The sequence below is a fragment of the Tachypleus tridentatus genome, chromosome 13 (assembly GCF_004210375.1).
Source record: "Tachypleus tridentatus isolate NWPU-2018 chromosome 13, ASM421037v1, whole genome shotgun sequence".
Taxonomy (NCBI): Eukaryota; Metazoa; Arthropoda; class Merostomata; order Xiphosura; family Limulidae; genus Tachypleus; species Tachypleus tridentatus.
This window is the reverse complement of record NC_134837.1, coordinates 128,065,800-128,087,591: the sequence shown is the minus strand read 5'-3', so window position 1 is coordinate 128,087,591 and position 21,792 is coordinate 128,065,800. Positions and strand designations below refer to the sequence as shown.

Genomic DNA, 21,792 nt, shown 5'->3' with positions numbered 1-21,792 from the left:
GGTTTTCAAAGATGAATTTCACTGTTACCCCAATGAGAATTTTAATGATGACAAGAACCATTTTGACACTTTTGTTCATTAAACTTGTTGGACTGCCCCTTCCATGTTTTGACTTTAAGAAATACATAGTCACAGTTGCTCCTAAAATGTCCATCAGTAATAGACACCAAAAAGCAAGGGATAAAGTGGGGATATTGCATCAGATGAGAACATGATAAAAATTTGGAATTTTCTACAAAAGATAATTCAGTATATTTTCATCTCTTAATTTCTTATGCATATGAATACCTGTACCCTTTTTGTTTGTTTTGTGAAAAAACAAAAGTGCTGATTAATGCTTTTTAAAACAAGCACTAAAATAACTACCTAAGTCCTTAATCAGTAATGCATCTATAACCACTCCACATTATTGTCTCTTCTAGTGACAGGACTAACCTATCTCATTTGGAAGAGCTTCCAAGTTGTTTTCCTCTAGATCAAGCAGCCGTAACTTCCGTAGGTTCCCCATCGTAACAGGAAGTCTCTTGAGGAGATTATTACTGAGAACCAGAACTTCTAATGACTGGAGGAACTGGATATCATCAGGAATTTTGCTCAGCTGGTTAGTGCCCAGGTTTAACTCCACCATGCAAGTCCAAGTACCAATGTCTGAAGAGCATATTAAAATAATATTTGGCTATGAAAGTATGCATATGCAATTCAGCAAAAAATAACATCAAAAGAAAATTCATTTAAAAAGGTATTCAGGTTAATAAAGTTAATACAATTAACTGAGATTAAATAATGCAAAGACCACTAAATGTTTCAAACAAATTAGTTTCATATTTTGTTCAGTTTTACAATGTTAGGCTTAAATCATTAGGAACCAACAAATCATATGAATAAAACATAAAAACCAGAAAAATAAAAACTATTTCACTAAAACATCTACAAGCCTGAAACACAAGTATCAAATGACTATATATATATATATATATATATATATAGGTGGGATCAAAGTGTGCATACTACATGTTCTTGAATATAATTCAACACAGTATTTGATTTCAATTATTCATTTTACCCTACATTCTTGATTTAGTAACAGCTTGTGGTAGAAGAGAGAAAATACCAGATTCAATATTAAAAAAAAACTGTTGATATTAATTCCAGAGGTTTTAGAGGTTACACTGTTGTTGTTTATTGTTAACTACAAAGCTACACAAAGGGCTGTGCCCTGCCCACCATGGGTATCGAAACCTGGTTTTTTTTAGCAGTATAAGCCTGCAGACATATCATTGTGTCACTAGGGAGCAGTGGTTATGCAAATTCTACAGTGGATAAAAGTGTTTCTATTCTTCACACTACAATTTATCACAGTTTTCATCAACCTAACTTCACCAATTCACAAATATCTTAATTACAAGTACTGTTCTAACAATCCAATTTTGTTTATTTTTTTACATAAAGACTTGTACATTTAACTAAAAGCTTGAAAAATTGTGTACCTAAATGTAGTAAATTTGGAATTATGATATACATTTCTTTTTCAGTACATCATCTGCCTACTGGACCACCTTGTAATCATCTAATTAACACTTTTTAGTACACTACAAGGTCCAGACACCATTATTTGTTTAAAATCTGTTTGACTTGAATAGTTATGGCTTCTATGAGATGATGCAGCTTTGTTCATGGTTACAATTCATTAGTTGATTAAAAACTTTGTAATTTCACAATGTAGATTGCAGATACAATTTAAACTTATAGATTAGCAATGCTGGTTTTAAAGTCCTACTATAAGTTGCAATAATAATATCCATGAAGACCTTTTAAACCAAAATATATTAGTGTAAAGACTTAGACATTTTTTTGTTTGTAGTCTGGAATTTTAACTTTCAGTGAATTTGATACTCAGTGTGTCCATTTTTAGGTACCTATATAACACCCTGACACAATCCTAGTGTTTAAATACCAAAAACAGATCATGTGATAATGGAATTTATATTCAAGGAATGTTTGTGCATACCATTAATAAAATTTAAAAAAGGGTTTTTGTTGTCAAAATACCTAAGAATATTAACTGACATAAATTAATTCAGAAACTAATGTACCACGTGCTGGATAAAGTAAACAGGTCAACGAATATAATATATGCTTTATTTCAATGTGGGTATTGTTTGAAATTCCAAAAAGTGATTCCATTTCAAAAATAGTGGTTTTGTGAAAAAAAGAAAGAAAGAAAAATGTTCCCTTTTCAAATGTTAAACTATTTTAAATACATGATCCAACTTAAACATAAGACTTGTATTTAAATATGAATTTTCCATATATTCATTTTCATAAATTGTTTAGGTGAACCTTTCTGCAATGGGTCAGGGTTCAAAAGCCATGTCATCACATTTATTGACTTGCATTCAAAAGTTCATTGAACTCCTGTTTTATAAATGTGTCAGTAAGTTTGGAATCAAATTGTAGATTATAATTCAAACTTATATACGAGTTCTTTTCTTAATTCAAAAGTAATTATTAAAAGAATACACTTAAATATAGATTTTAGTGAGTCGCAGAGTATGTTGAATGCAGAGCTGTTTAAAATTAGATGTTTGTGATGTCAAAATACTACGTCTACAGTTTCGTACAAATTAGGAATTAAAAATACTATCATTGACAAGTCAGATTATAAAATACGAACCTCATATCTTTTTATTTTACTGAGATATGATTTATGTTTTGAATCAATAATGGTGGCCAGTTTGACTCACCATTTCATGCTCTTACTATAGTATATGACGTGAATAACCAATCAACAGCTTAAACTGTTCCAAGAGTAGTTTTCTCAGCTATTTTAATCTTTAAAAAGTCTTCCATGTTCTTCTGATTCAAATTATCAAGGAGATTAGATGTGTTAAATTTGCTCAAAATTTCACATTTTATAAAATTAAAAAAATTAGTTCCTCAGCTTAATAAATTATAGTAGAATTCTATGGTATCAGTGTAATTATTTACAATTATTTTCATTATTCAACTGTAAATGTACAACCTAAAAAATAAATTTTGTTTGATACCTTCCCCATGCAAAAGTTTAAAAGGCTTAACAACCTATGTCTAGCAAAAACCATGAACAAAGGTCGTAGCAAGAAGAGATAATTGCTTGCTTTACTTCTCAATTTATTGTTCTATATTTTAAGAAAAATAAGTTTAATTATTTATTTCTAAATAGTAATATTCTATATACATATACACATGTATAATAATTGAAATGTGACTGTATATTACAAAATACTGGTTCACTAAAACACAAACAATACAGAAACGACTAGAGATCAGTTTTATATTACTGGATATCCTGACCTAAGAGCAGGTGCATTGCATTAGTGCAATTTATGTGATACTATGTAGGCATCACTGGAAGGTCAGTATAATAAAAAATTATACATATATATTCATATATAGAATTATGAGACTTAAGCTACTTAGACTAAATATTTGTATTTTTGTGTTATAATAAGTAATCATTCTAGCAAGAAAAAAGCATAATTTATATTTATTCCCTAATTTTTATGATGGTTGTAAGGTTGATCAATTGACAGACCCTCCACATAGTTATAGTATAGAAAATAATATATAACGTTTTACTGAAAACAAACATTTGAAACATATTTTGGAGGTTTTAGAGGTTATGCAAATAATATTTGAGATTTTTGGGGACAAACAACACTTTCTTAATTATAGCATGAAATCACTTTGCACTCAGACTAGTAATGAAACAGACTATTTTCACAAACAAATCTTCAATAAAAATATTTCATAAAAAAATATGATTTTTTTGTATACAAAATGCTTGTAATTTTTATTAAGTCTCCCAAATTTTGTGAAGATAAACACATGCAGTATCAAAAGTTACAGTGCAAATAGTTAACATATGCAAACATGTAGAAGAACTCATTGCAAAATGGTTAAGCCAGTTCATTATTTCACACCAGAGATAAACATTGACACAAAAATTTGTAATTGTTTGGTTGCATAAAAGAAATAAATCACCGTTATTCTTTTACTTTTTTTCTAAACTTACTCTTTCCATGACTCTTACATTTTGTCTTACATTACACGAAAAGCAAAAAACAACAGAAAAAAAAGTAAACTTTCCTTCAATTCCCAGTTTCCCTGCTTTGATCTTACAGTTGAATAATGTTATAATGACATCCATTTCCCATTCATGCTTTTAATTCATTAGAAATCTTGGATATCTAAATTTAAAGGATTTTAAAACCATTTAGCAAACTACTGGCCCATCTCATTTTTTAAAGTACATTCAAGAACCTATACAAAATGCTTTATTAGTAGAATACATTCTAATAAATTTAGAAAAACAGAATATGATATTCAGAAGTCCAGTTATAATAAAATGTTTAAACTTAAATGTATTGCGTACTTGAGGTTGATCATTTCTGCTCAGCCAGCATTACGAACATTAGTATCATGGAACAAGAAGACTTACCAAGTGGCAGGGATGTGATCTTATTGTCCTTCATATTCAACTTGGTTAAGTTGTTGGCACGAGAAAATATGCCGAAAGGAATTCTGTTTATTTGATTGTGTTCCATGTTAATAGACTATGGATGAAATTTAAATACACAGTTAAAATTAGATCAAATTCATTTAAACAAAAAGATATTACATTTCCCATGTTTAATAAAAATTATCCTTTAAGAACAATCATATAATTTCTCGTAATGTGCAGGAATACCTCTATGTGTGATGCATTTTTCATTAAGTTAAGAAATCAAGTTATTACTAGATCCTTCTGAAACCAGTGATGACTGCAACAAACCTAAGTCATTTCTATATAGCAAGTTTCTTTTCCATACTTAAAAGCTATAAAAAAAATTCTATATATATAAAATAATACAGAACCAAAAACCTTTCTACTGCTATATACAAACCTAAGTTCCTAGTGAGAAAATGATACACCAAGAACTAGAAACTGTGTTGAATGCAATGTTTGTTTTCATGCTTTGTAATACAGAAATGATTTATGTATGTCTGACATTTGTAGCTTCACATCCATAAGTTCACTGATGTATCATTTTTGGAAGTCAAATGGTATATATCATACCTTTATAAATTAACAGACATTTATGAGATATTGGTAGGTCAATTAAAGTACATCTGGAAGGCTTCTTTTTAATTTTTTTGTCCTTCTAAGATGCAATGTTAACCAATAATAAATCTAACTTTGCCATTTTCGTAAACATCATATCTATTAACAATATTTGGATATTTTTACTATTTCAAAAGGAGAGTAGATGAAGGCTTTGACCAAATGTTTTCTTTGCTATTATCCCAAGCTGTTCTTGCAGATAGCTCTGCCCATCATATTTAACTCTAGTGGTTTGTATGAGCTACTTTCAAACTTCCAACATCCCTAGCTATGATTATTCATAATAAGTTCAACTCCATTCACTCACTCACAGAACAACCTGCACGGAGAATGAGTTTTGAAGATGAAAAGTCATTACTCCCAATAAGATAAGGTTGGTTTTTAAAACAGTCATTTAATGGAATTATAAACTGAAAGTTCAGAACTCAAACTTTTGATAATTTGTTATATACAAGTGAAAATGTGCAAATATTAACTTAAATAATTAATGTATAAAGAACAAAAAAACATTACAGACTTATTAATAAGATGAGAAGGTAACAGACACAATAAATTTTAATTATTTATAGAGCAAAAACAAAACAACACTTTGAATGGTACATAGGAAGCTAACTTACGTAAACAAAACAAAACTGTGAGGGTCCTCCAACAGGATATGATGTGAAAGCATTTCGTGAAAGAGTGAGACTCGTTAGGTGAGATAGACTAGACAGCAGTCCTTCCTATACAGGTAAAAAATACCATGATTAAACTTAAAACCAAAGATACAACTTTAAAACACATATTCTGTAACATGGTCAAACACCATAACATTATGAACAAGTAACACCTTACAGAGTTAGTACTGCAACAAATGAGGTTAGGAAGTGTCTTGTCTACTCAGCACTTCTTCCTTCTCAGGTACAAATATTTGGGCTTAACTATCACGTATACCTACCTACTTACTTTCCAACCAACTAAGCAAACCCTCAGTACTAAGAAGATAAATTTTCCTGTGTATCAATAATTCATTTTTAGAATAACAAGTAAGTTCAAGACAGATACTTTTACTTACTGGTAACTGAGACAAGTTGTTGCTCTCGACATTAAACTCTGTTAATTTCACACAGTTGCTGAGTGACTGTGGAACAGAAGTCAGTTGGTTATATCTAGGGAAACAAAAATATCTCAGAAATATATTAAAATAATCAGCTATTTAGGTCTATAAAAAATGTATAAGAAAAATATAATTAATCACCTGGTTGTATCTGGTAAAAGAAAAAATCCAATGAAATTTTTAACCAATTAGCTGTTTACACTTATAACAAAAAGTATCAGAAAAACAATTAACCAACTAATTATAAAAACAGTCTCAAAAATGTTAATAATTCAGCTGTTTATGCCTACAAAAAAGTTTCAAAAATATTGAACTAATCCACTAGTTACATCTAGAAAAAAAGTCTTAAAAAATCTAACAGTTTGGCTGTTTATGTACAGAAAAACATAAATGTCCCAGAAAAATATTTTACAAACAAATCAGTTTGAACCATCATATCTGAAATAACTTTAAATATGCAATTTATTTACATAAAATGTAAATCACATGATCACTGTTCTAAATCTAAATGCACAGTTTACTTGTGTACTTATTTAAACTATTATAATACTCAAATGATCCACCTGAGGATGAACAACACCAAAACATTTAGTGTCTTTTACAACCACTGATCAGTTTTCTAAATAAAATTGTAATTTTATTCTGAAACGTCAATAGTTTGAGTACTTTTATATTCTACATGCAAATGTTTATCTCATTTATGTATACATATTACCTATAAATAAAACAAAGGACTATCATGACAAACATCAATTTGTTTACATGAAACTGAAATGCACTATGTTTTTCTTACAGAGATAATTTATTTATATTAGCATTAGTCTTAAAGAAAGCAACATTACAAGCCTGAGTACAGCTACAAATAGGTAAACTTTATTTCGTGAACTAAAGCTGCCAGCAGCTAAATTTTTTCTTGCATTCGTGGTTCAGTAAAGGTTATAACAATTAAAGTAGAATAATTTCTTTCCTATGTTACCATTGGTAAGAAATGTTGTTTGTTGTTGTTAAGATCTGCCAATGTTAGCGAGATGTGTTTACACATGTTCACACAGCAGATGTGTTCACCAACCACTCTATTTTCATTCTACAAAAAATAAACAACTCAAGCAGTGATGCATTTTGTTTGCTATTTGGTAGTAATTTTCAAAATACTCTACAAAGATAGGCCACAAGTACAGTAAGATTCCTTGCAGATCTAATCTGATTTGCAGAGGAATTCTATAAATGCAGTAGGTTTAGCAATGAATTAAGCTGGTTCACAATAGTATACAGCAGGTGTTGAAGGCCAGTGTGAGAATAAGTCTGACTTCATGTGGCATAAGCATTGTGGAATTTCCTGGAATTAGTTTTATCTAAAAGTACCATAGTATGACTTCAGTATGACAATTTAAACTAGTCTTTATGTTGATATCTCTTAGCAATAAAATGAACATAATTAAAACCTTGCGTGATACAAGGGATGTTATGATCACAAAGTAAGCTCACCACTACTTGTTATAACTACAGGTACACAGGGACGAATTACTTATTAGGTACAACAGACATAGTGCCTAGGACCTTTGAAAACTATAGGTCTATGAAAATTTTTCTTAAAAGTTAATCTCTGGTTTAACTTATACAGCTGGTAGAGCCTATGAACGGAAGGTGTCTAAGTCTTACAATTGTCTTGATCTGGCTTGCTGGTATGTTATTAGTACAGCAAACCACTATGATTAGACACTTTACCTCAAAGCTAGCCAGATAAGTTTGACTGTATCATGCGACTTGTCTTACATTTCGTTGTTAATTAAATTAATGAAACACAAAACATACCTCAGACCAAGTCTAGTCAAAGATTTCAGCTGACCTATGGATTCTGGGATATCTACAAGTTCATTGTGTTGAACATCCAGGGATGACAGCTGAGAACACTGGCCTATTTCTAGAAAGACCAAACAAAAGAAACAAAAACCTGTGTTTATAACTCAAAAAAGAAAAGCAACTGTAAATAAGGTGATTTATTTTTCTTAACCACTGTGCAAGTGTTATACAAAAATTAAGTCAGTTTCTGTCAAATACAAATAAATGAAGACAGCTGTTAACATACGGGCCTATAACATAGAGCTAAATATCAGCTAAAAAAAAACCACTGTGGTAAGACGAAATCAAAAACAACAAAAACAAAATTTTAGTCACCCAAGGAAAGGTATCACAACCTAAAATGTTGTAACTATTAAAACATCTATTTCACATAAGCCATTTTTCATGCTTTCAATTTTTCCACTATTTTTGTTTCCTATAAAATAAGGATACAATATTTTTATTTACCTTACAGTGCAAAAACATTAGCTGAAACAAAACAAAAAGAAAAAAAGATTGCCCTATTTCTCAAAAGCATCTATCCAAGAACATGAACTGTATATACAATAGGCTGTTACATCTTTAGTAAACAATTTGGTTGAACAAATACAAGTTTTATTTCTATAACTATTATTAGATACAAAGCACACTTTATAAAACAATCAGAAAAAATTTCAGTCTTTTTGGGGGGTAACTGAAAAAACAAACAAACCTGTAAACTAAGATCTCATTTAAACATAAAGTTATATAATTATTTCTTTGGAAAAGTTTTCAAGTTGGTAAAATACAGATAGCTTTGCTGAAAAAACAAAATGTCTTACTTTATGATTTCAGTTACCTGATAGAGAGAGGCTTAAGGTAGAAGTTTAGAAAAACACTTGAATTCTCTCACCAAATTTAGGTAAAGTAAAAATATTAGCTTTACATATAATTGTCTGTTTCATTATCTCTCTCAGTACAAGCTCAGTCCCAGGAAACAACCTCGTAAACATTTTGTGCTTGTTATGGATTTCATGTTTTAACTTTTAACACGGTATGTGTACCTTCACAATATTTTTCAGATTATGAGTAAATATTACAAGGTTTTAGTGTATACAATATTGGATTTTTGTATTGAATTTCAAGATCATTTAAGTAATAATTAGGTCACAATTTTTTTTTTCTTTTCGTGTATCAACTATTCAACATGCAGAGTAATTTTGATGTTACGATTAAACACACTTTTATGCATCATGGTACATACACATTTTACCGTCATCAGAACATTACAAGGTACAATGTTAAGCTTTCCTTATGTGATGTCATTTTTAGTGTCCACTGATTGATGGACAGACAACACATTACTGTACAGTAGTGCAACTGGTTAAATATTGTGAACACCCAGGTGGTCATCCACCACCTTTTAGTCAAATGAACTGCACCTTCAGATATTCCTTCATATGTGTGTGTATTCCTATTTTACAGAAATATTTTTATAATGTTGTAATCTATTTAAAATAGCAGTGTAGATCTCAAGCACAGTCACAAAATTATCTATCTTAATAATATTTTTCTGAGCAAATTTATAAAAAAATGATGCAGACTTAGGTGTAAAATGACTATCTTTATTTCTCTTTTTTTTTTCACTGAGATCAATATTTTTTGAAAGAGAAATCCTAACATAATTTAGGAGAAAAATAAAGTGCAAACTGATAAGGTAAACATTAAAAGTTTCCACTATAATACAAGTGCATCTTCCTTACAAATGACAATTCTTAGACCACGAATAAAGTAAAACAACTAAAGAAATTAGTTTTCATCCAAATACAAGACCAAATACATGCAAATTTAAAAACACTCTAGTGAGGGCTAAACAATGAAAGAGCTATAAAAATAAACATATTTTCAATGTTCAAAACAATAACTAAATTTCATTTATCTGTTAGAAAATCTACATTTTTGGTAGCTATAGTAAGTACTTTGAGTTATGTTAAGTTTTATAGATGAGATTAACAAAATGAAGTTTTACTTCAATTTGACTTACAACTAAAGACCTGTAATGTTTGTAAAAGTCCAAGAACTGAAGTTCAGTCATCTCAGTTATAATCATCAGGTTTCATGTAAGACAGGCCTTCATAAGCAAGCACTTAATGAGTGATTTATAAGTAAAGTTACTTATTCATAATAGGTCCACACATAAAAATATATTTACTTCTTGCTCACCAAATGGTAGGTGCTTCAGATGGTTATTGGAAGCATCAAATGTTACAAGAACTGCCAACTTCCCAATCCCAGCAGGAAGTTCTCTTATTTTGTTCTCTCTTAGACTGAGCATTGACAGGTTCTGAAAATAGTATAAAACCACAAGATAAAAAAAACTGCTAATGTTTTTGTGATAACGTCTTTCTATTGATTTTAAATTGAAAACATTACCTATGAAACCAGGAATTTTAATAAAGAAACAAAGGTTTACACATAAACACTGATTCTCAACTTCTTCCCATACTCCTTGCCCACTGTTCACATGTTTTATTTTATTTTTTGTCAAAACAAGTTCCTCAAAGTTATTAAATAACATTTATTTACTCTCATTTCTCAGCCTGAAATAATCACACCATACCTATACACATTTCTTTTACACTGTATTTAAAATAATCTTGTAATTTATTGAATATTTTACTACATAAATAAGAAAAGAATATAACTGAGAATTTTAAAGTTAACTTTTAACTTGTTTTTTGCTTTTGTTTAGTTTTTTCAAGTATTATATGCATACTCTACTAAAGTATTATTTCATTTAAAATGATTCTTTAAATGTAAAGCTTTATTATACATTTACAAAAAAGTTATGACATATATCAAGTGTGGTTTTTTGCTACTGTTAAAAAGAAAATTCTTGCTATAGCACAGAAAACTGATTCAGAAAGTTTCCTGCTATCATTCCATGTAACAGAGAAAAAAGAATGGAAAAAAAGTTTAGGAAATAATTACTTTTACAAGATAAAAATTTTGAACATAACATGAAAGTAAGAGCAAACCTATTTAAGTCAGATTTATTTTGTTTTCAATTTTGTGCAAAGCTACATGAGAACTACCTGCAATAGCCATTCCTAATCTAACAGTGAAAGACTAAAAGGAGGGCAGCTAGTCATCACCACCCACTACCTACTCTTTTACCAACAAATAGTGAGATTGATCATTACATTATAATGCCCCCATAGCTGTCAGGGTGAATATGTTTGGTTGGTTTAAACTCACAACTCTCAGAATGCAAGTCAAGCACACTAACTGCCTGGCCAAATAGAATTATATTAGGTGACAAACTCTTAAAAAACCACTATCAACAATATGTTTAAATTAAAATCACTTACAACTAGGTTAGCTATATCTTCTCCTACTTCACGTATTCTGTTGAACCTCAAGTGTAATATTGTGAGAGAAGTCAGTGTGTATACAACATCAGGAATCTGTATAAAAACATGAAGATAATGAACAAATATTAAAAGTAAATTGATATTTACACCTAATAACCAAAAATATTTTAAATATATCATCTAATACAAATATGACTTCACTTATTTACAATGTACGATAAATAACGTAGGTAAAAACATGGACTGGTCAGTTTCTCAACACAGCTGGATAGGGTATTCATCATTTACATAAACATGTAATATTAGTTTCTAGTAAAGATATTTTGAGATATTGTAGGTCCATAAACAGTACAAATAAAACTAGATTCTTGAAAATAGAATGTTTTAAATGTTGTGCTGTGTGTAAAGTACAGTTATGAGCAGTGCTAAAACTGTGATAATTCAACAAAGGGAGCTCGTACACTGGACTGGTATGTAAAGATACTAATTATTATTTCACTAATCAATCATCAGTTAAATGAAACTTTATCCCTAACTTTACATAAAGAAACTTTGCCAATGGTCAATGAAGATACTGGATAAAATTCATATATGTATTGTTAATGGAAATTATGATATCCTGTGATGCCTTTCAGTTCAGGCACTGCTCCTAAGACTAAATAAGTTACTTACACTATACAAGTCAAAATATTTTACAATTAGGTAAAACAGTAAGTAAGAATAATCACAATAACAGACTAAAATGATTTAAAAAATTCAGTAAATTTATAACAGACAAGTTAAAAATAAAACATTTGCAGGAATTTTACAATTACTGACATGTACACAAAGTTTGTAAAATATTAAGTCTAAGCTGAAACACAGAAACGGACAGTTATGAAACATGTCTCAATGCATTATGATTTATCTATTTCCACTGTTTAAATTTTTCTGTCGTGATACATTTATGAAGTTTTCCAATAACTTACCTCATTTAATTTATTATGTCGAAGATCTAGAACCTTAAGCTGCTTAAGGTTAGACAATGTGTCTGGTAAACTAGTTAGAGAATTTTCATTAAGGGCTAAAGTTTCAAGATTGACTAAGCACCCAATCTCTAGTGGCAGTGTTTGAAGTTTATTACTGTAGAGATAAAACTCTCTTAAATGGGTCAGCTCCTTTACTGAAGACGGTAGAACGACAATCTATATAGAAAAAAAATTTGATTGCGATATGCTAGTTATCTCATTTAGGTTTCAAATAAGGATATAGTATCTCTACATGTTTCAACCTCTGTCATATATAGCTTTGCATAAACAACTATCGATGAAATTTTACAAAAGTTACAGATTATATCAAATTGGCTAAGATAATGTGCTAAAATTCAATCTATATGCAGTTCTATATAAACAAATGCCAATAAAGTAAAATAAATTAAGACCGATTTAACAATTAAGTTTTAAGAACAAACACATATGATGAAATATCAAAAGAAACTGTGACCAAAACTCTTCAAAGCAAAATACAAAAAAACTGTATTTGTATAAGAAGTTTCTCATACTTATTAAATTTAATTTAAAGATTTAGTTTAAAACAGGTAATATTATCACAACACTGTTGTAATAACATAAGAAACATTGTGTTTTCCTTCTAATGCCAAGATAGTAAGAAAATATATGTAGATTGTCCACAATCTCTTGTACATTTATAAGAATGAAAGTCTAATTCACATTGCCTTCTACCACTATCTGCTGTGTAATTTCCACTACAGGAAACCTCTGCAGAATTAACAAAAGTCCGTGTTGTCCCTTTTCTACAGTTTTGTACAAATTAGGAACTCAAATTACCAATATTGGCAAGCTAATACATAAAATAAGAACCTTGTAGATTTTATTCTGCTGAAATATGGCTTACATACTAAGTCGAACACAGTGACCCATTCACCTCTTTCCACTATTAGAAACAGTCCTTTATATACACTTACTTCAATATATGTTGTAACCAACTGACAGCTTAAAATATCCCCCTATTGATCTTATCAATGATTTTAATCTCTCAGGCTTCCTCATTCTTTTGAAGAAAGTAGTTTGTGTCTTTATTCTGCTGAATTTTTTTTTAGACCTAAATAAAGTTTTGTTACTAAGCTCAAGAAATTACAATGGAATTCTTTGGTATTAATATATCAATTTATGATTTTTTTGGTTATTCAACTGTATTTATAAAACAAAAAAAAAATTTGTTTCATACCTTGTGCATGTGAAATTTTAAAAGGCTTAGCAACATACATCAAGCAACAACTTAGTTTGACTGATATTAAAGCAAGACTACTGCTTCATTAACTTGAGTAATGTGAAATCTTGTTTGGAACAAAAAGATCATACAAACACCAAATACATATTGTAGCATTTCCTTTAAATATTCTGAAAATTCCCAAATTTCATTTGCATAATGTATCACCTCTTGAAGAAGTTTCAAGTTTTTCAGTAAAGCTATATTTGTCTGTTATTTTCTCCACTCTAGCTCTATATGAGGTTGAGTCAATTAGAGCAACCACAAAATAAGAATTCATTTTTTTTTCTTTATAGAATGACTAAGTTGTAATATGAAGCAACATTAATTTAACCCGAATAGCTTTAAACTCATATCTGTAATACATCTATCTCTAATTAAATTTAATATTTTTATTGGCCTTTTAAACATGTATAATTAATATTCTTACTACAAAAGTTGTAAATTACTTGTGGATAATTATTATTCTTTATTTTACCTAACCTCATCAAACAAAAAGTTTCCAAGTTTAGCATTTTACTTATTTTTACAATAAAAAATACAGAACAGACCTAAAAAACAAGAAATATGGTATTTATCTGTTTTTTGCTGTTGACATACTTTAATCCTATTTGGTTCATACTAATGGTACTACTGCTATTAATTATTCCTTATTTAATTAAATAATGTGCCAAATAACACAGAATAATAATATGCAAAAAGAAGACAATGCACAATAACTACCACAAATTTTCTAGCTTTCTAGTCAAGCAACAAGAGCTGTTAAAAATTCAGCTAAGCTTGTCAATGTGTTTCCCACTAGAATAAAGTTGGAACTGAAATTGAAACAGACAATCATCTGAACTGAAAATAATGAAATTTAATATGCTTCACAGATTTGCACTAGTTTAAGATATCTTTAAATGATACACACACTGTTTTTCCCATTTCTTTTACAATTCAAATCAGCCTAGAACAGATTTTAAGAGTTAACATTTTTATACCCTCAAGATTGGTTAAGTTCTGTTTAAAATATTCAACAATTAACATTGCTTTTCATATTTTCTTGGCTTCAGCTATTATTGTTGTTTATTTGTAACATAGCAACCACATTTAAACATTTCTCTAGGTAACTTTAAAATACTGAGCTTTATACGTTTCCTAATTCAACTGTTTGTTTACTCACGAGAAAAGCTGGTAAAGAAGCTTTATGGATTGTTTTTTAGGGTTTAAAAATAAAAACATTATTATATATTTTCATATAAATATGACTTTTCTAAATTTTCTCTTTAGGTTTAGATGCAGTGAATGTTCTTTTTTCAAATAACCCTCAAACTACAACAGTGTCATTTGAAGTAGGTTTTAAATAGTTGTATGTATTATAAAGGTTATAATAGCTGAAAATCTTAAAATGCATCATAAAATTTAATGAATAACTTATCAGTACTAAATCACTGGCTTATAATACTTACACTACATTTTGTGAGGTCTAATCTTGTGGCTCCTTCTTCCTTACAGCGAATGAATTCTTTTGATACATCCTATAATATTTAAATTTAGAGTTCATAAATAAAAAACAATATATATCTTTATAAAAATCTTGGTAATAAACCTATTAATGCTGCTTTACTCCAATAAAATAACATTGTGAGAATTATACAGCACAATATACAAGCTTAATTAACTGACAACAACCAAGTAAAAAAAAACAAAACAGAATGGTAGAAATTTAAGAAACCAGGAAAATGGTTTCATAATTTGAAGCCAAACAGGTAACCCAACACCAAGCAGAGTATGCTAATGCTGCCAATGGCTTCAAATTTAGAAATATGACAAAAAAAAAAACAGCAAAGCATTAGTTTAGCGTGTGTAAAAACATAAAACACTAGAAACAAAGAAAATTTTAGTAATTACAACTGTTGATGTTTGATTTATATTAGAGTCCTATCAAGATGTGTTCTAGTCAGTGAACTAATATTCTAACTCAGTGTGTTCCTATTGTATTAACCTTTAAGCAACAAAGAATTGGTCTTTTAACAATGAGCAATGTGAAACAGAAAATTCCCCAATATCAAAATCAGTTTTCAATTTTAAAAAGATATAAAAAAAAGAATCCATACTGTTTATCACGTAAATACATCAGTATTTGCTGCAGAAATAAACATTATGGTATCAGTTATAACTAAACAAACAAATTCAGTTGTATAACTTTAAACCTAGCAGTTTTAAAAACACTACTTTTTTTCTTCTTAAAACCAAAATGCTAGCAATGTTCCAGTTTACCAACAATGGCATTTTGGATGAAAAATGTTTGCCCAAACATTATACAGGAAATAATCTGTAAATTATTATTTTTGGTCCTTTTGTCAGATATTATAATAATCTTAATGAGATGCATTAGATTTTTTTGCTATGAGTCAAATTAAAATCCTGGTTCCAACAACAACAACAAAATCATATCTTGTTCAGTCTCAGTTTTTCAAAAGTATGGGAGAGACAAAGTATTATTCCACAACAGTCAACAAAAATTTGACTACAAATGGCTTTGTGTAATTAAATTTAAGGCAAGTTTAATGAAAATTAAGAGTTCTACTTTGAAGACATTTTGTCAAAATATAAAAGGAAGAGAAGCAATAATGAGAAAAAATTAATGATAGCCTACTTTCATGTGCTTTATGATTAATGTCACTTATTGGTACAAGAGTGAGATTAAATACACTTTTATCAGTTCTTACACAAGCTTGTACTATTAATAACATTTACGATCTCTTTTGTGATATGGAATCATTTTATAAACACTGGGTTCTTGCACTATAATGAAATTCAATAACCTCAGCATCTTGGTGAAATATATATTATTTTCAAGGAAATAAATACATATTTATTAATCAGTAAAAATAATAAAACATACAATTACCATAAAAGTACGATCCTTATGTTGTTTTATTGAAATTCCTGAATCATTTGTATATTGGAAATGTTTAAGTTAAACTGGCCAATAAGCTTAATTCATCACAAGTTTGACTGAATAAAATATTATTACAGTAATTTCCTTTTTTTTTTTGTGTCATATTATAATTCCACTTTCTTCACAAGACTGATCAGTATTATTCACCAACTAGTATCCAGTTGCCAAAGTGATTCATACTCATACAACAAAATGCTTAACTTGAATACTGTTATTATTTCAACTTACAAAAATAAATGTTCTTATTCTGACTGAATAATGCAGTAATGAAAATACAAAGAAATGCCTATGTTTCTGAAATAAAAGAGCTCACAAGATCTGCCTGAGTTGAAACCCTCTTCCTAGTAGTGCCTGTAGGCTTGGGTTTGGTTGTGCCTGGATGTGTTACCGTAACTTGCTTGGCAGGTCGAGCTACGTCACTACTTCCCAATGACCCTGGACTAATCTTCTTCTCCTGAAAAAAAAAAAATTTTTTTTATAATTTTACACTTAATTTAAAACTAATTATTTAAATTATTAAGTCTAATAAAGTTCTAGAAAAAGAAAGGTTTTTAAGACATCAAAAATGTTTCACAAATTCAATATTTGGTTTTCCATAAAACTTGAGCTACCAGTTAATAGACGATTTCTTTCCAAGAACCTTTCTAATTGTTTAGGAACTTTTTATTAGAACAACTAGTTCTCTGAAATTACATTTTAACAATTCCTTATGGAGATTTTCTTAAGTTGTGAGATGTTTCAAAAAAATGCACTTGTTTTGGCTAGAAGTGAACAAAAAAACTAAAACACAAGAAAAGTGTTTAATTAATAGCTGCCTTTGAATTTACTTACCGATTAAGTGTTATTTTATTACAGGTTATAGCTTTTACAATAAGAAAGATCATTTTATTAGAACACATAAGATGTTTTGATCGCTAGTGTGATTACAAGATTCTTTGTACTGTTAACACCATCCAAAATTGCAAACTGGACAAACTCGTGTTGGTCAGCAGAAGAGGAAAACAACAGAAAAAACCTGTTCTGGAAATAAAATTTGTTTTAATTTCTTTTTTTTTGGGCACCATGATTGGCCAAAAAAGAAAATATTAACTAGGTAAACTCATGTTGTGTAGAAAAAGAAAAGCAAAACCCATAGTGCAGTGGTGCACAAAGTCCGTCCCGTGGGCCAAATCCAGCCCATGATGAGTCGCTAAGTGGCCCGCAATGTCCAACAGGAAAGTCAAACATAGAGAGTTTGCACCTGTGCAAATATTAAGCGCTATAGAAGAATATGCATTAGATTAGATACTGGATGGTTCCATATTTGTGTCAAGCAATAAAGAAAATTTAATAAGCAAATCTTGTTAATGCATAGGCATTTAACCATTGGTGCAATGACGTAATATTTCCGTAATTATGAAATCTGACGTGTTCCAATTGTTCTTCAAGATTTACTTACAAGCCCTATTTTGATATTATTTCGTAACAAAAATGGCAGCTAATCATAAAAAAAATGTTGACGACGAAAACCGGCAGTTTCATGATGATTGGACTGCACAATACTGTTTTGTTCAACAACAGAAGAACGCGATTTGTCTGCTCTGTCATTCGACAGTAGCAGTGGCGTAGGTATCCAATATAAAGCGTCATTATGAGTCAAAGCATAAAGATTTCCACAACGTTGTCGGTGATGAACAAACAGCTCAAATTGAATCTCTGTGGCAGTTGCTGAATCACCAGCAGAATGTTTCCTCAAAGCAATCAGCAGATTTAGATGCAGCATGTTAGGTCAATTACGATATTTCGTTGATGATAGCGAAATCTGGCCAACCGTTCACTGATGGTGATTTTGTCAAGCAATGTATGATTACTGCATCACAAAAGTTGTGTCCGGAAGCAGTTTGCAAGCTACAGATGGTGGCTTTGAATTGTATGACAGTTCAACAAAGAATTTCACACCTCTCAGCAGACGTGACAAGGCAGCTTACAAATAAAGCAGCCAACTTTGTCTACTTCTCTTTGGCAGCAGACGAGTTGACTGACAATCAGTTCAACAGCACAGCTACTAGTTTTTGTTCATGGTGTGTCGTCATCGTTTGATATCACAAAGAAACTAATCAGCATGGGTTCCATGAAGGGTCAGACAACTGGGTCTGCTCTATTCGAGGAGACAGTATGACTGTGTAGCAGTGTTTCATTGGATTTCACGAAACTGGTAAGTGTGACAACTGATGGAGCACCAGCCATGACCAGAGAAAGTAGCAGGCTGGTAGCGCTGTTGATGAAGCATTGAGGAAAGCAAAACAGACAGTTGGTGAAGTTGCACTGTATTATTCACCAACAGAACCTGTGCAGTAAAAAACTTGGTTTTCAGGCACTGATGGCATTAGTGACAAAAACCATTAATTTCATCATATCACAAGGGCTCAATCACCGTCAATTTCAAAGTCTTCTTGAAGAAATTGATTCAGACTATGGTGACCTTGTGTATCGCTGTGAAGTACTCTGGCTGAGTCAAGGGAAGACAGAAGATTCTGGGAGTTGATTGATGAGGTGATAGAATTCCTCAGAAGCAAGAACAAAGACATAGAAGTGATTTCCATGACTGATCCAGCATGGCAAGTTGATTTGACCTTTCTGGTTGACATGACACAACACTTGAATGATCTAAATTTGAAGTTGCAAGGCAAAAATCAGCTTGTCTGTCAGCTTGCAAATCACGTCTCAGCTTTCAAGACAAAGTTGCAGTTGTTCTGGCAGCAAGCAGCATCAGGCAACTTTGTGCACTTTCCCACTTTTCAGTCACAGCTATAGAAGAATCAGGACATTGACACACAAGTTTATGTTGGAAAGCTAGATACCTTGATTCAATCCCTCAACTCGCGGTTTCATGACTTTGACCAGTGCAGACTGTTGATGAAGCTTTTTGCTGATCAGTTCAGTGTCAGTGGATGAATTTGTCAGCAGAATATCAGCTCAAACTTACTGATCTCCAGGCATCTGATGAACTATGTGCTATTTACCGAGAAAACAGTTTGCTTGACTTCTACAAAACGTTGCCTGATACATTTGCTAATCTGAAAGAGAACGCATTTGTCCACACCAGCATGTTTGGCAGCACGTACTGCTGCGAACAGACTTTCTCACATACAAAACTGAACGAAAACAACACTCGCAATCAACTGACTGATGATCATCTGGAAGCAGTCTTGCATCTTTCAACATTAAACATCAAGCCGGACATTTCTAAGCTCGTAGATGACATGCAGCACCATCCATCGCACTGACTTTGTGACAGTTGACATATCACAACATTTCTTAGAATAATGTGCAAACTCTTTGATGTAATTGTTATTTGTGTGTTCTTAAATGTGATGTCCATCTTGTGTGAAACAACTGTAGGACATTTTAATCTTCACTTTCTTGTGGCCCCCAATGGTTACGAGAATTCTGTTTGTGGCCCCTGAGTCAAAAAGTTTGTGCATCACTGCCATAGTGGAAATCAACTTTTTTGGTTTCCTTTTTTGAGCAATATGATTGGCCAAAACAAAAATATTTAGCCCATTTTTTTAGCTTCATTGGACCACTGGCTGCTCCAATTTGATGGATATAAGTTGCTGATATCTGATTCAATTACTGTAAAAAAACAAACAAACTGCAATTCCAGTTCAAAATGGAACCTTTATATGATGCTTTCCAACTGTAAAAGGCTTAAATGCTCAATATGCTTAGCATGCTTTCATTCTGGTTGAAAAATATGGATACTGATGTTTGCTAAGCTGAGATGGAGAATGTAGGGGGAATAAAAACAGCCAAAAATTGTATTGACAAGTATTACTAATACAACAAATTATAGAAGGAAACAACCACCACCAAATTACAATTAGGACATTATGAAAAAGAGGATAAAGATAACATGGATTTTATTGATGACAAAAGAAATGAATACATCAAGAAAGAATGTAGAAATGTATATGACACCAGAGATGTTTTCAGAATTGATACTTCTTTGACAAAAAATTTACTAAGTTAAACATCATGTGAAAGTAAATACTTTAATTCTATTGATAAAACAAGTCAAATAATTACCTTCAATATTACAGTACTAAAGAACATATGCTCTATTATCTTAACTTATCAAATTACTGCTTAATACAGGAAAACAAACTGTAACACAGCAGAGAAACCAAAGAAATTATATCCAGTAACAATTTAATGAAAAAAATATAACTGAAGTGCAATAAAAAACTTCCACTGTATTCTTTAGTGTACTTCACTACAAAATGAAGTTCTCCATTTGTGTAATATCAAAACCATACAGACAACCTGATGCTTCAGTTTGACAGAATATTTTGTACACATTCAGAATGAGGCTGCTTACACCTGCAGTTGTTGTTATTAAACATTCCTAATATGTAGCTAACTGCCACTGACACAGCAAACTTTCTGTTACAATATGTTTATCTATCAACTTGTAACTCTATTAAACAGCATAAAATAATACTTTCAAGCAAAAAATGGAAACTCTATCTCAAGTAATTACAATAACTTTATGACTGAAAGTTAAGGTAATAAAATATCAACTACAATGTAACTACTGATATTCTTCCAGTATTGAGGTTTTTCATCTCTGAATATAAGTAGTTACATTGTAGTTGATTAACTTAAATAACTTAAGTTGATTAACTGTAATTTGTACAATTTCAAATCAGAATTAGGTATATGCTTTATGGCTGTGGAGTAAAATCTAATGATCTTTTTAAACATGCATGCCCAGATAAAGGAAAATTACTCTGAACAATTTGAAAATATATCCAACTATATTTAGTCTTTGGCAATAAACTTCCAGACTTAACTACTGAAACTGGATATACTTAGAAATTCTCCAAGTTAGAACGGTAAAAAACATGTTATCACTTAATAAAATTTTATTTGATCTTATGAAATGAGCTGTGACTTAACACATAGCTCTCTATGTATACATATCTAATAGTAACTAATAATAATAATACCTAATTAAGACTATAATTAATGTTTGTACAATAAAAATAACCCTGTCAATAAACATTGAAAGCAAGGGATCAATTAGAACCCAGAAGCAAAGATAATAGTCTAACCAAATCAGTTTTTATGTACAGTAGATATATCTATACAGGAATATACGATC

General features: G+C 30.5%; 1 protein-coding gene across 4 annotated transcripts in view; it reads right to left on the bottom strand.

Moving 5' to 3' along the window:
- LOC143238433 (leucine-rich repeat protein soc-2 homolog) overlaps positions 1 to 21,792 on the bottom strand; it is a 50,490-nt gene that overhangs the window by 12,114 nt on the left and 16,584 nt on the right. For all 4 annotated transcript variants that reach the window (XM_076478665.1, XM_076478663.1, XM_076478664.1 and 1 more), the window contains 10 exons: positions 16,960 to 17,100; positions 15,151 to 15,219; positions 12,400 to 12,615; positions 11,429 to 11,524; positions 10,281 to 10,401; positions 8,052 to 8,160; positions 6,198 to 6,291; positions 5,761 to 5,865; positions 4,481 to 4,595; positions 436 to 648 (listed from right to left, as the gene is read on the bottom strand). In XM_076478665.1, the coding sequence (XP_076334780.1) occupies positions 436 to 648; positions 4,481 to 4,595; positions 5,761 to 5,865; positions 6,198 to 6,291; positions 8,052 to 8,160; positions 10,281 to 10,401; positions 11,429 to 11,524; positions 12,400 to 12,615; positions 15,151 to 15,219; positions 16,960 to 17,100 (1,279 nt within the window). The remainder of the gene's footprint in view (positions 1 to 435; positions 649 to 4,480; positions 4,596 to 5,760; positions 5,866 to 6,197; positions 6,292 to 8,051; positions 8,161 to 10,280; positions 10,402 to 11,428; positions 11,525 to 12,399; positions 12,616 to 15,150; positions 15,220 to 16,959; positions 17,101 to 21,792) is intronic.